The sequence below is a fragment of the Echiichthys vipera genome, assembly GCF_963691815.1.
Source record: "Echiichthys vipera genome assembly, chromosome: 11".
In the NCBI taxonomy this organism is placed as follows: domain Eukaryota; kingdom Metazoa; phylum Chordata; class Actinopteri; order Perciformes; family Trachinidae; genus Echiichthys; species Echiichthys vipera.
Genome location: NC_139836.1, coordinates 16,177,047 through 16,192,252, shown reverse-complemented (window position 1 = coordinate 16,192,252; position 15,206 = coordinate 16,177,047). Strand labels below are relative to the sequence as shown.

Below are 15,206 nucleotides of genomic sequence, written 5' to 3'. Positions count from 1 at the left end.
TGACTCTTGTCAGCCATTTTATAGTCATTTTTATCCTGACAAGATCAGACTGCAACTCATCAGGAAAACTCTATGTAGACAGTATTTAAATGCCAACTGATTTTTGGAAATGTGTGCCTTCTCTTCTGAGGAGTCGGTCCTCAGCCCTCAGAGAGGGTCAGCGTGGCTCTTTTCCACCAGGTGACTGCTGGAGCTGCTGCTCACTGCAGCATGTGGTCACATTGTCTACGGTTCATAGTGGCTTATTTTGCTCGAAGAATGCATTGATTTACACTTTTCGAGGACTATTATCTTTAAAAAGAAGGAAAAAAAATGAAACCTTCAATGTATGTATGTCTGGAAATGGGGGGGCAAGAGTGAAATAAAGTGGTTTTCTTTGGGGAGAGTCAAGTTTTCTTTCTGTTGTCTTACTGTCCTGAACATGTGATTATTAAAAGAATTGTACCTGATCTCCTCCACATTTACATTACTTACACTGGACACAGCAGACCACACATGGCAGCTGTATTGTATTAAATACAGAGACAAACTAGTCCGATGTTTAGAAAAACACTACCTATCCCTTGCTTATGTATGTAAATTGTTAGTGGAAACTTGAATCCTGAACACTAACTAACCATAGATAAATAAGGTCTTAAAACTTGATTTTGACACTGGTCCCATTTACAAGAAAGAGATGTAATAATGCAGGTCCTCCTGTACTTAAGTGGATAGTGGGGAATATTAACCATTTGCAAATGTGTCAAAGATTTAAGAACTAATCTGAACCTGTTCAAGATGTTGATTGTGATACAGTTATCTTCTCTACATGTGGGCGGATTTTGTTTGTACAGAAGGTGACTGGCTCAAAGGTTTCTGCGCACCTGCAGTATCTCGTCTTTCTCAAACCAGTGTATTGCAGCTACTTTTTGCCCACTGAAGTGGGTCTGACAATTCCTTTAGTTATATTATAGATTTATTTATTTTTGGTTGAAAACGAGTGAATTTTGAATGTGATATTTACCAAAAAGAGACAGTAATTTTACAGAATAATGTATTTGAGAGTTAGACTTACAGGTCTTAAAATGTGCTGGCGCCAAATCTGATTTCAGGCATAGAGAAGTTCTAAATTCATATAACGCTTAATCAATACATTGAACATTTCCTCCCGGACAACTTCTCAGGCTTTCAAATCGTATCTGGCTTTAACCCCTGGACTTTGTATTCAGAAATAAGACCATATACTTTCTGAGATGGGAAGCAAAACAAAACCCTCCCAGATAAATGAGACAAATTCAGTCCGAACTGAGTAACAGCTAATGTAAATGTGAAATAGTGTTTGAATACATTGCAGGGACACTGCATTTTTTAATTTTAATCTATTTTTTATCTTTTTTTGGGGACAGAAAATTGATTCATCCACCGGTATAGAATTAGAAGTTTTGAAACAGTATTTTCCCACTTAAACAAAAGTCAGCGAACACAACACGAACCAAATTGCGCATGCGCTGAATTTTTTGTGGGCAGTAACCAGGAAGTGCAGTCACAGGTCGAAAAGATAACGTTTCTAAAGTGTAGTTGCTCCCTTGTTTGGACTCAAGGTATGTACCAAGACGAAAGAAATGAATGTAATATAATGACACTATGATAATAATAATTTCTTCACAATAAGTCAGTTATTACAGAATAAGTGCGTAGAGCTGTTTTTTGTTTTATGTTTTAACCACTGAAGGTCTCGCAGCGACACCCAGAGATCTGTCAGACTTGTTGCGGGTAGATACTTTGACAACAGGGGTTAAAGTACAAGTATTATTTTTGCAAAAGTGCCTGTACCGTGACGGTTCGGTACGAATACGTGTATGGTTACACCCCTACCTGTCTCTTTGCATGCATACCAGACATACCTGACAACCTGAACTGTCCTTCTGTTTACAGCTGTATGATGGCAGTGGACTGGATTGGGTTTGGCTATGCTGCAGCCATCGCCTTTGGAGGATATATGGGATACAAGAGAAAAGGTTGAAAGCTTTTTTCTTTATTTAGGCTGAAAGATCAATCAATAAAAACACACATAATAAACCCTGATTATTATCATGTGTCTCTCGTTATTGTAGGCAGTACGATGTCCCTGATGGCAGGTTTAGTGTTTGGTTTGTTATCAGCTTATGGGGCATACAACATCTCCAGTGACCCAAAGGACATCAAAGTCTCACTGCGTGAGTATATGGCTAAGCTCATCCTAACAAACTGAGTCAGATTACAGAGATAAACCGAGAGAATTGAGATCATGTCATAGTGTTTTCTTTCTTTCAGTTACATCGGGATGTCTCTCACTCGTGATGGGATTAAGATACAAGAAATCTGGAAAAGTATTGCCTGCTGGCATTATGTCAGGGCTAAGGTCAGTCAGACATGCTCAACGTGCAGAACAGTTTGAGTGAACACATTGTGAAATGATGTCACGGGTGATTACACACTTATTGATTTAATCATTTTTCAATTTGTTCTCTCTGTCTTACAGTTTGTTGATGGTGTTTCGACTGTTACTACTCCTCATGGTGTAACTGGAGGAGGTAATAACACGGACCAGACTGAGAGCTCTCTGTCTCTCAATGAACGAGCCTTGTTTTAAAGGAAACTACATTCCCAGTTAGCATATTAAAACAAAGGGAACTTAACTATCATGTGACCAGAAACCTAGCAAAAGCTTCCAGTGGGTGTTTTACAGATTAAAGATTAAATACTAATCGTATTGCAGTAAATCTGTTTTGCTGATCTGATAAAAAACTGGCCTTTTTGTATATGAGCATGTGCCTGAATGTAAATCTCATGACTTGAAATTAACACATGTACTTGAGCTTTGTGGGAGAAATTGTTTGTGTTGTACACTAAAATTTCAGTTTTGCAGGCTGCTGATACTATCTTTAATCTCAAATATTCAAATTACCAAAAAATAGGGGCCAAGTTTAAATGACATCATGTGTATTCTTGACTGCTCACATGCGTTTTCTTTAACACTTAAAGTTAACGTGTGTGCTTTTTGTAATAAAAGCTAAACTTAATAAACAAATGGATTCTTAAAAATAATGCATTTCTTGATGTACATACATTGTGTAGAGATAATCCAAATTCTGTCGTTGAATCAATAGTACAAAAACATTCCAGCTTTTCAGAAGGTCCTCAAAAATAAACAATTTATTTAGTAGAACCTTCAAAATAAAATACTCAATTGATGTAATGATTACACGGATTCCTGTCATGATTATTAGATTTATAATGGGAGGAGAAATGGATGTCCGCACACGGGTTTACAGCTCCCAGTGTGAAGCAACACTTCAACCCAACAGGAGCTTCATCAGGCAAATGACTCACATGACAGATAAAGGGGCATATAAAGGCACTTTAACCAACTTTATTGTCATTTGCCTGAAATAGATCCTGTTGGGTTGAAACGTTCCTTCACATATCCAATAAAGCACTGGGAGCTGTAAACCTGTGTGTTGAAATCCATTTCTTCTCCACTCTGTCCTGCAGCTGGCCTAAAAACAGGTTGGATGTGTCACAGTGCAGTATTCATCTCAACCTAAACAGCAGATATAAGTGATCCACATACATCCTGTGCTTTGCATCATTTACATTGTCTGTGTGAGGAAAGTACAGAGTTCATGGCAATGGTAATTTGGCGTTGAACACCTCCATGATGGTCTTCACGTAGGTTTCATCTGGCTGTGGCTTCCTTTTGCTTCCTGGCTGAAGGAACCTGTTGATGGCAGGAATCCCAGTCATCCTGCCTTGGAAAGCCTGGAGGTACGTAAACAGAGCATTCAGTAATCAGGGTGTATTTTTGTTATTATTATTATTAACAATACACCTGGAGTTCCATAGGTACAAGTGTATATCCAGCCTAACGCGATGTGTCACTTTTACACATTTACCTTGATGTTACGAAAGTCGCCGAGGATTCCAGGAAATTTCTCCTCCAGCATCAGGGTGCATTCAAGCAACTGCACGTCGGCACAGCTTATCTTACCTCCCACCAGGTACACGGACCCACTCAGCACCTGAGATGTAGTAGTCATCATATATAATCATCCATCGTGCATCTTTAAGGGTTTTCTTTTTAAACCAAGATTGATCAGTTATTAGACAATACCATTTCATATCATATGTGCAATAGTGGTACCTTTTCAAACACAGGAAGGTAGCGGTCTTTTGCTTTACTTTCAATGGTGTTCAGTTTTTCTTTTACATCTGCGATGAAGGGCAACATCATTATCATTTCCATGAGGTCCATCACTCCCTCTGAATACATGTTGATCCTGAGGGGAGAGCAAACCTACTGAGACACATTCCTCCTCTAAAATCCTGTTATAAAAGACTCTCCTAATTGCACTTTTTTAAAGAACTTGGCCATACATGACACGGTCTTTGAGATTACTCCCGTGGAGATTGTACTTCTCTGCAATGTAATTCAAGATCGCTTTTGTCTGAACAAGCTTCATGCCATCGATTTCAACCATAGGAACCTGTTGAAACATGAGGTCTCCATCTGCAGAGAAAACAAAGTAGCAGGTAATGCAGAATGCCACACCCAAGTTGTAATACATTCATTTTACCCTGTACATTATTAACTATGACGACAGGTCACAAGATAAAGACTCTCATCACAATTGGTCATCTGACACATGGTTGCATCATAAGTGGGTTGAAGTTAACAGATAAACGGAACAGCAAACACTTGGAAACAGGTCAGAGACCAGAGGTTTATTCAAGCTTTAAACACCTTTTTTTTAAACTTACCACTCAGGAGTTTCTCATACTGAGCACGAGTCGTCAAATGCACCTCATCAAACTGTAATTATGAGATTACAAAAGAAACGTAGGGCACAATCAGGGAAGTTTGGGCTTCCTAAAAGACAGCAAAATTTCAAATAAAGTTTTAAGATTAATAGCACCACACAATTCTCTTACCTCCACCTCTGCAACGGTCAGAAGCCAGCGGATTGACTCCATCTTCCCTCTCCCATTGAAGTAGTGCAGCACAACTTTCCCAGCCATGGCTAAATTGATTTTTTGTGTGTAAAGTGTGAATCTATTAAACTAAAAAACAAGAGAGACAAAAAATATCAAATATTACTGAAAACGCACAAATGCCACGTAAAGTTACCAAACCTAAATTTATATTTGTTATGGTCACACCTGTGCACCTTCCCGACTGCCGCGGAGAAATCAGGGCGAAGAGAGCACTGAAGGGAAGTTAAGTCGTTATATAATATTGTAGTGTCGGGAGGAAAACATGGTCAAGGTGGGGGATCCGCTGAAGGCTGTGATTGGTTTATTCTGGCCAATAGAAGCATGGGTCATGAACATGTTGCCGCTAGACATCATGGGTAAATACTAACTGGCCGTGTTTGTTCGATACATTTTCGGCTACTTTACGTAGTCAACGTAGTTTACGTTCACAAACAAGACACGTAAAATTCGCTTGTAATAAAGCAGCGCTTTATACGTCATGGCGATATTCGACACCGTGATAGTAAACGGTTGCATTTATCTGCCTTATATATACGCCACGCCTGCTCAGCTTTGTTTGGATGTGAGGGCGATCTGGCTGCGACATCTGTCACCCCATTGATCGCTAGGGTTGATTCGGCTGATCTGGCTGGCTAGGCGGGTGTCCCCTTCCTCCCTCACTGCTCCATGTGTGTCCCTCCCGAAGCCCCGCGCTCGGTGGAAGAGGACGACGTCCCCCCCGGCGGACGACCATCCATCGGTGTACCAGTAGCTGCGCTCCCCTGCTAGAACCTCCAAACAAGCTCAAGGCCCATTTGTAGGAGAAACGTAGGGAAGTTAAGCTCCAAAGCGTCAGACACATCCAAATGAGGCGCTGCACGTGGCAGTCTGCCTTACTTTTCCAATTAAAAAAATTTTTTTTTTTTTTTCTTCCCACCTCCAACTTACTGAATATTATGTATTAGTTTATTCAATCCTAAATACATTTTTAGTGTCATGTGTAGTTTAATTTCTATGTCACTCCAGGTTCACACTCAACGTTAATCATTTATTTGACAACTTTAGTTACTAGTTGCCTTTGTCAGCTTCAGATTAATAATACAAAATATGTATTAAGAAGGAGAAGGCATACTTTGATTCATTTTTTTCCTACTGTTTTTATAAATAAGCTATATTATACACAACTGGGGTATATAAAGTACATTTACACCAGCTTCGAAAACTATTATGTACTTGTATTTGAGTAACATTTTGAATACAGGACTGACTTGTAACCAAGTGTTTTATGCTGTGGTATCGCTACTTTTATGATAAGAAATCTAAGCACTATTCCATACGGAGTTTTCATCATATAACAAACTGCTGCATTACAACTGAATCATGCTCTTTATCGCTAATCCTGAACTACACTGTATGACCACGTCCTGCAGCACAATTTTAATACCATGATTATTAGGATGACAATGTAAACCACTGATGTGTTGATCACATTGTTTAGCTTCTGTTTTATTGGAAGTCCTGTAGATGGAGCTATGCAGTAAATGGAAAGTTCACACACTGTTGCTGTGCCATGAATGTTTCTTTTTTCCTCCTTTGACTAGTGGCTACATACATTAACATAAGCAGGAAGGTGAGTAATTCATATACATGTACAATGTGGTGAGGGTCTAACAAAACTACTTATACCTGCATTTCCTACAGGACAAGGCTAGTTTTGCTAGTTGATCTTTCAATCACTATATAACGATGCAGGCAAACATTTCATTACATTATGTGCTCTCTGTAGAATAGCAGATCAGGTGCACTATATAGCATTAACAGCAAGCTGCTACTGATGGATTAACCTCTATCGTAATAATCCAGCTGGCCAGTATCTACCAGGGCTGCTGCGCTCGCCCAGACATGGAAAATGGCTTTTCATGAAAAAAATTACAAGTTGAACACATTGGTACCCAGTCAAAAGTTTAATTATACTCAATAACTGCCAATCAAATAATTGCACTCACTTTGGCCAAGGATGTAGAACATGTTAACTTGGAGCATTTTTACTTCAGAAACTAAAACAGATTTGTACAGTGTGGCAACAACTCACAATGTATTAATTTGACTGAAATCAAAGCTCAGCTTTGAATTTCATTAAAAAACATAATGCACAATAGTTACCTGATGACAAGGGTACCATCATAAAACAAAAACAACAGGAATGTCAAAACAACTGTACAGAGGCAAAGTATTTAGTTGTAGCCGAAAACATGTCACAGTGAAGTTTTCATATAATTATAATATGCATATTATGTATACAGGTTGGTGAACATTCAGTCATAAATCTGAGGCTGTAACCTCTGCAGGACAGTAGTTATGTTACAGAAATACAAAAAAAAACACAGAGGAGCAAATCTGGGCTCAAATTTTGGCATTTAAATTCACTTAGATATTTTACAACTCACAACATCCATAGTACACATAATGAAAAAGAAAGTTATTGCTGTGTAAGATGTATGTACAGATTTAGATTATAAAACAACTAGGCCTACTCTTTGGAGGTGAAAGAGTTCTTAGGAGCACAGATCAGAGCTCCAGGCGGGGCACTAGCGGTGTCCATATTTGGCAGACCAGTCTGTTCGCCCGTGGATGGTCTGCACCGGGGGGCGAGGCAGCAAACCAGGGGTGCTCTTATTGGCCGACGGCATGTTGGCAGAGGTGTTCATTGGACTCCGCCCAGATTGCCATGTTGCATAATCTAAAATAGCATCGAAACAACAGGTTATTAAAAAGGCCTTGTTGGGTGTCTGGGCACTTTATAAACAAGTTAATATACAGTTAGCTGAATATTACAGAAAGCTCACTTGATGCTGCTGTTTCCACTGAAGGACGCTGGTGCCCTCTGTGACCAGCAGAACCGATGTCTTTTTTGTAAAACGACGGCATGTAACCTCCCGGGATTGTATTTGTACCTGATATTTAAAACAAACAAAAACAGATGCATTCATTTGAATCTCGTGATAACAACGAGCTGCAAAGATTACAGGGAAAAAGGCGCCCTGGGAGCTTACCGTGAGCGCCTCTGCTCGGCAGAGTCCCTCCGAATGGAATACTGCTGTTGCCCCAAAGATGACTCCCGGTGAAGTCTTTACTGGCATTTATGGCCACGTTCTTCTTTGTGCTAATGCCTGAAGGAGCCAGTAAGAGATCAGAAGATGCATTTTTTTTCAACAATCAGAAGAAAAGGGGAAAAGTTCAAGTCCGATTCATGTTCACACTGGCTCTTTCCAAACTAAATTAAGAGTCTGTTTTAACTCCATGTGTTACCATGGTTACCAAATGATTTGCATTGACATACATATTGTAGAGGACCTATAACGATTGCGATTGAGATTGCTTCCTTGACAGTTAACAGCCAGAAGATTGATTTACCAGTAGTCTAGCTTTTTAATTTCAGCCAAAATCAAACATTTAGTCAGATGCACTTTAACACCACAAACGTACCAGACCAAACTGGCAACCAGACCAGAGTTAACGCACCTGTAGACACTGATTATGGAGGTTTATTTAATTAAAGCCTACCTTCAGTCCCACTAACATTTATTTTAATCAAGGGAAGTCTTACCTGGTAAATATCTCGACTGCCTTAAGTAATGTTGTTTGGCAGAAGCGGTTCTTAATGGCTCCTGGTAGGCTGTAGTCTTGTTCAGGTTTAAAGGTGCATCTTCCTTTCCATTGGGTCGACTGAAATCCAGAACAGTTCCGTATCTGAAAGACCGAGGGCATTCAAGGAGACAAAGGTAGCATGAGTTACCTTGCTCGCAGTAATAATCCTTACAGCGCAGGTGCCACTGACTGCCCCTGCTAAAAGGTCCTATACGATGACAGATTATAGCCTCACCTACTCAGTGCATCCTCCCCCTGCCTTGACTTCTCTGTGGTGAAGTTACTTTTTCCAAGAATACTTATGGATGTCAGATCCGTTTCTTCGTAGTCATCCCAGTCATCGCCCTTAAGGTGTCCTGAGCCGTGGCCCCAGCGCCGCCGCCCTCCTTTAGGCTTCACCTGATAGTTCAGTGGGTTTGCTTTTTCTGACTCCGGTCTCATTGGCTAAAAGAACAACATCAACCATATACGTGAGGGATGTTTTCTCATAAATACATTTTGGAAGCAAGTGGTTATTATGGTATATTTGTCTAGATTCTATTTCATGATAACTAAATTAGGCGTAGCAAAAAATCAATACGGAAGACTCTCTTTTCACTCATTCATTTATATCTTTCTGCCTCAAGTCTTCATCACATTACAGTCCTGCTCCACACACACACATAATGTTTCCAGCCTCACCTTGCTCTGGAGACACTTGTCAACAATATAAGGAAGATGGCTCTGTGGTGTTCCTCCGGTCTGTTCCTGCTTCAGGATGTGCTTAGTTTGCTGCTCTCGCATCAGCTCTGTGTGCCGTTGGTACACTGCCGCCTGGGCAGCTGCAGATACAGCGGAGGGCTGGATCTGCTGTAGAGGCCTGGAGGGGGAGCAGTGTTGGTTTGGAGGTGGCGGCTGGGAGGGTGGCACAGGCTTAAGCAGCAGGGGTTGCTGCTGCTGCTGCAGCGTTTGTTGTAAAGGAGCCTGCAGTGGCACAGGGCCTGGCTGAGGTCTTCCCTGCTCCAGGATCTGCTGAGGGGTGCCCAAAGCCTGGCCCACATGGAAGTAAGAGTACCTGAGAGCCTGAAAAGATATCAAGATTTGAACAAATCAGCTTTCATTCTGTATGTTCAGTTATGAGTAAATCAGGATGTGTATGTCAGATGCTACCTGGGCAGAAGCTGGTCTCTTCTTCGGATCCCATTGGAGCAGGTCTGTCATCAGATGTATGGCTTCTGGACTGGCATTTGGGATCAGTGTCTTCAGATTACTGGGAACACACTGAGGCCAACGGAAATTCATAGCGCTTGCCAGATGGAATCCCTCTGGCCAATCATTCTAGAGGGAGAACACAGGTCATCTTACATGCCACGCTCACATAACATCATATTTAAAAATAAAATATATTTTTATCTGTTTTATTCACTGTAACAGAAGTAGTAGTAGAAAATTCATTGAAAAAAGATTTTGAGGATGACCTGTAACATAGGAACGACAACTACAGCGCTCTTTGTAATTCTGCTGTGAAAAACCTCACCTTCTTTGGCGTACCCAAGACTTGGCAAACTTTGAATATGGTGTCCACTTCACTGGAGCCTGGGAAAAGAGGCCTGAGGGTATAAAGCTCTGCCATGATGCAGCCAACTGCCCACTGGTCTATGGGGGAGCTGTAGGATGTGGATCTGAGGAGCACCTCTGGGGCTCTGTACCTGATCCAAAAAAAGATGGTGCTCGCACTTTAGCACACTGAACTATTAAACACAGTGCATTATGTTTACCCTAACAGAAACTCACCATCTGGTCGAGACATAGTCTGTGTAGGGTGGTCGAGATCTGATTTCACGGGCAAGCCCAAAGTCGGCTATTTTCACCAGCTCTGGGCCCATGCACAGAAGATTCTCCGGTTTCATGTCCCTGTGAAAAAACCCTAACAAAAGACACTCTGTATGGGCATCTTGAGTCAAACGGTACAAAATGTCAAATGCGCCACATTTAATTGAGCATCCTGGAGATGTAAACAGACGTACCGTGTTTATGAATGAACGTGAGCCCCTGAAGTATCTGAAACATAATATTTCTTACAGCAGATTCAGGAAACAACCGAGTCCTGCAGCGAGAAAACAAACAGAAAACAGTTAAGTAACTGTAAGAATTTATAAGATATACCTTTAAATGTGGCATTAATCATACAAGTAACAACTATACGCACCTGTCTTTCATTAACTGATATAGATTTTCCTTCATGTACTCAAATATAAAGTACAAGTGATCATTTTCTCGAATCACCTCCTTAAGTTTGATGACGTTGGCATGATTGAGTTTCTTTAAGGACTGAAAGAATGAAAAGAAACATAATGTGGAATATATGTGGAAAAGCATTAACAGAAAAAATGGTAGTAGAAATAAAAAGTCAATCTAACCATGCTGGACAATACACACGGGTCACTGCAGCACATTCAAAAGCACACCCTACAACTACTGTATGAAACAAAACCCTCTTGTTAAAACATGACTAGTGTAAGAACACAATGGCGTTTGGGAGTTAATGCTGCAAAGGTGGGATTTATACTAACAATTTTAAAGGGGGAAAATAGAAAGCAGGATGGAGAAATATAGACGTTTCCCATGCACTGGGATGATATACGTTTAACCATGCTAAACTTTAGTAAAAGTAGGGAGGGAAGCTGTAATGGGATTTGAGACTGTATGGTGTGACATGCTGCAGTTATGATCCAATTAGCAGGACTCTAAGCACCAGCGTGTTCTACACATGTTTTGCTGCGTTAAGGTCAAGCTCTAGGAAAAGGGGGGTGTGTGTAAGGTCAGGGATAGGAACCAGAGCTCAAAAACCAACAGCACACAAGAATCACCTTCAACTCTTAGAGCTGGTGTGTGACTTTGAGCTGTGAGGAAATTTAGACAGTGACATACTGAATTGGTGAGAAAACACACAGCAGAAAGTTTTGAGGATGTGACAACTGGACTGAAATATACAGGATGTTAATCACATCATCACTGCATTACTCACAAGTCAAGTTACTGCTCTAGTCTACAAATTAAAGAAAAAGAAAAATCAACCCAAACAGAGACAGAGAGTCACAAGGTACCAAAATACTGCTCATCTGGTCACTGCATAGAAACAGCCCACAGTTATTTATTTATGTACATATTTATGAAAAGGCTCAATGAAATGCATCCTGTGGAGGATATCATACAACAATGATAACTCAAATTCATCATTTAGCTGTTAAATAATTGGTCCACGTCTCTACAACATCATTTTAAGATTAGTTTGTTATACAGCATAGCGTGGTAATATTTCAAACCCAAAATTGGAGATTATTCCATATAATGTTTGCAGAGCTTTGATAACAACATTGAAAAGAGAAGCTTAAGGTGGATAAATTGCAGCCAATATATACAACAGCACAATAATATGGGAACATCCTAGCATATGGAGCGCTCTCTCCTAAATCATAGATCCACCCACACCTCTAAATAGCTTGTGTTCTATATCAAAGTACAGAAAAGAGTGCTCCCTTTAAAGTGTGATTCCGGCGCAAAATCATCCCATGGTCTTTTTCGGCACTTACATACATCAAACAAGCAAACTATACTTTTTCGTCGTGTATAAACCATTAACGGAGAAATCCAGGAGAGTTGCTAACAGCCTGACGTGACTCTGATTAGCTAGGGGAAGTATGGTGAAGGCAGTAAAACATTTTTTTTATAACACCAAACCTCTGCAGTAGCATGATAAGAGAGTCCCTGCACTTAAAACAAAGCACCAATGGGCTCCTTCCTTTTTGATTGCATTTGGTAATAGACTTGAATGATCTCTACTACGAGAGGAGCTGGTACCGAGGCCAGTCGGTAAGTCTATCAAAACACTCTTTCAATAAACTCTGGGTTAATGACATTGTTGGTGCTTTGTTTTATGTGCAGGGACAGTTTTCATGCTCTTGCAGAGGTTTGGTGGTATTTTGATCAGTAGTAGTGGTTAAAAAAAGCCCTTTTAATGCCTTCACCATAATGGCCCGAGCTAATCAGTTTTAGCCACGTCCGAGTGTTAGCGACTGTTAGCAACTCTACCGGATTTCTCCTTTAGTTGTTGCACAAAAAAAACTGTCTCGATGGCTTGACATATGTAAGCTCTGAAAAAGACCATGGGGTGACTTTGTGCTGGAATTACACTTTAAGTTGATTTTGGGTTGATTTTTCCATAATTCTGCTGTGCTTTTCAAACGTGAAACTGGAATAAAATGTCCAAAAGATAAACTCACCTTGACTTCACGAAGGTTCATGCATTCTTCCCAGGAGTAGAATTTTCTTTTCATTCTGAAAAATAGTTTCCCTATTTATGTGTTTCCTGGAAATGACTTAAAATTGCATAGCAGAAAAAACAATTAAAATGCAAACACGCACAATTGTCTGGATACTCACTTCTTTATGGCAACTAGCTCTCCTGACTCAAGACTGCGGCCGAGGATGACTGAGCCGTAGGTGCCATCCCCGAGCTGTCTGATGGTGGTGTATCTATTCATTATGCTCGTCCGTGCAGAGCATCCGGGGGAAGATAACAATTGGGTGGAAAATAGAGAAGTGTTTGCCTCTTGCTGCTGAATGCAACCAGATTTTCCTGTGACAACAGCAGAAGACCACAGGCAGGGCTCGAGGACTCATGGTGTCTTGGACTTGCCTCCTTCAAGCTGAGAAGTTGATGGGTGGATGACAAAAACGGATGTTAGCTACATAGCTGTATGTATTACAATGTATGGACAAATATAAACCAAGTAGGACGTGACTTGGCCAAGTGACCGCAAGTCAAAACGTGTCACTGTTGTGGATGAACTATATGATGGTGACACTGTTTATAAATGACCTCAAACAAATCTTTGGCAAGGACCCTCTAAAACATAAGATGGTACATAAAGAATGTAAAATGTCGGTAATGATTCTTTGGTTCTCAACCCTTATTCCCTCTTTTTTTGTGGAATTAAAGTCACTTCTCTTATTCCTTTCTCTGATAGATAATACAAATATAAACGTATATACTGTTACAAGAATGTATTTGATGCACTTCCTTGAAGATATATCAGTTAATTTACTTTAACCTCTTTGTATTCACATTGTAAAATGACCCTTTTGTTTTGTGATTTACTGTGTATGCTGTTACTATTTGTGTTGTATGTCTGCATGGCTCGTGTACTTTACGTGGTATCGTGCATTTGTATGTCTGACTATGATTGTAATTTGTGACGGCAGTTGTATTCCTAGTTTAGTTAGCGTTAAGCTAACTTAAGGTAACGGAAATTTAGCGATAAAAAATATATTTTTTTCAAATATATAATTCACACTGAAGTTAGTTCCAGATGACTGGGGTGATACTATAACTTGGTAACGTGTGTTTTGGTTAAATTTGAACCACTGCCGTTAACGTTAACGGCAGCAAACAGGGTGCAATTACCGCTAAATTATTATGGTGTAGTTGTGGTGCTGGTGGTCGTGGCCCAGCTGCTGCTGACAACGACATTATTATTATTATTATACTGTACGTAATAGCGCTACAGAAGGAAAAACTGGCCTGTTTGAATGGTCTCCTGACTGAAAACAACACGATAAACAGCAAACACTCACCCTCCTCACGGCACATCGACAACAACACATAGCTTAGCGTTAGTGGTCTGTGTTCACCGGTTAGAAGACAGATGACCGCATCCAGCACACAACATAAATAACATTTCATCCAGGCCCTCTTGTCATGATGCTCACCATAATCTCGCGATGCTGTCCCGCTGCAACAAATCACAGCTCTTCTTCTTCTCTGATTCATGGCGGATCGCAAACCAACGTTTAAGGGACACACCGCCACCTACTGTGCCGGAGTGTGTGAGTAACAAAAGCAAAATGTGCCTCCACACAGTGTTTAATCTGGGGACTCATCACTTTTCCAACCCCGCTATTCTAGTTTTTCATTCTTTCTAATCAATTTTCAGAAATTTGGAAAAAAAACAATTTCACTTTAATGTTGTAAGACAAAATGTGTAAATCACACTAGAATATATTTTTTATGTATTATCATTTCAGGCTGTAAAACAAAAAATGGACTCTTTCAAAAGGGTATCATGACTTTATATAGTACCTATAGAAAGTTATGATACCCTTTTGAAATAGTCACTTTATTTATACACTTTATATCCTTCTTCTAACTTGTGCCTATCCACAACTTTATCCCGGAGCTCTTTTGAAAGCATCTTTCCAGCCATGGTGAATTATTTGTGTTACCATGCACACCTAGGAGTGGAATCCTCAAGGAACAGCTGATTTTATTCTGAAGTAATCAAAAACACCACAGTTGATGTCAGATGGAGGCCAGTTAACTTGATGGTTATTCTAAAGGGACTCTACCAACCCTGCTTTTCTAGTTTTTCTTTAAATAAATAAAGAAAAATTTATAACAATAACAATAATAATTGAGAGAGAAAAAAAACATTATATTTTATATTCTATGATCCTACCCCGACTCTTTAGGAACACCAAAGATCGCCCTATGCCCTTGTTTATCACTCATCCCTAAAAATCCTTCC

The 15,206-nt window shown here is 40.1% G+C and overlaps 3 protein-coding genes across 3 annotated transcripts; 1 reads left to right on the top strand and 2 right to left on the bottom strand.

Moving 5' to 3' along the window:
- The first annotated feature begins 1,511 nt into the window (after positions 1-1,511).
- tmem14a (transmembrane protein 14A) lies at positions 1,512-3,000 on the top strand. Its single transcript, XM_083923086.1, has 5 exons — positions 1,512-1,580; positions 1,915-1,997; positions 2,094-2,195; positions 2,293-2,380; positions 2,501-3,000. Exons 2-5 carry the CDS (start codon positions 1,919-1,921, stop codon positions 2,541-2,543), a joined length of 312 nt encoding a protein of 103 aa, XP_083779212.1. The 5' UTR covers positions 1,512-1,580; positions 1,915-1,918; the 3' UTR covers positions 2,544-3,000.
- Positions 3,001-3,156: 156 nt separating this feature from the next.
- Positions 3,157-5,242, bottom strand: LOC310953848 (glutathione S-transferase A4-like). The gene is made up of 7 exons (XM_083923085.1): positions 5,179-5,242; positions 4,951-5,079; positions 4,780-4,831; positions 4,396-4,528; positions 4,163-4,298; positions 3,915-4,040; positions 3,157-3,780 (listed from the first exon to the last, which is right to left on the bottom strand). The coding sequence occupies exons 2-7, from the start codon at positions 5,035-5,037 to the stop codon at positions 3,643-3,645; spliced, it is 672 nt and encodes a 223-aa protein (XP_083779211.1). The 5' UTR covers positions 5,038-5,079; positions 5,179-5,242; the 3' UTR covers positions 3,157-3,642.
- A 1,792-nt stretch (positions 5,243-7,034) lies between these two features.
- LOC310953743 (serine/threonine-protein kinase ICK-like) lies at positions 7,035-14,381 on the bottom strand. The gene is made up of 14 exons (XM_083922887.1): positions 14,257-14,381; positions 13,063-13,328; positions 12,903-12,957; positions 10,829-10,950; positions 10,647-10,726; positions 10,414-10,546; positions 10,157-10,328; positions 9,790-9,957; positions 9,322-9,702; positions 8,876-9,084; positions 8,600-8,742; positions 8,046-8,162; positions 7,839-7,946; positions 7,035-7,732 (listed from the first exon to the last, which is right to left on the bottom strand). The coding sequence occupies exons 2-14, from the start codon at positions 13,161-13,163 to the stop codon at positions 7,581-7,583; spliced, it is 1,941 nt and encodes a 646-aa protein (XP_083779013.1). The 5' UTR covers positions 13,164-13,328; positions 14,257-14,381; the 3' UTR covers positions 7,035-7,580.
- Positions 14,382-15,206: the final 825 nt, after the last annotated feature.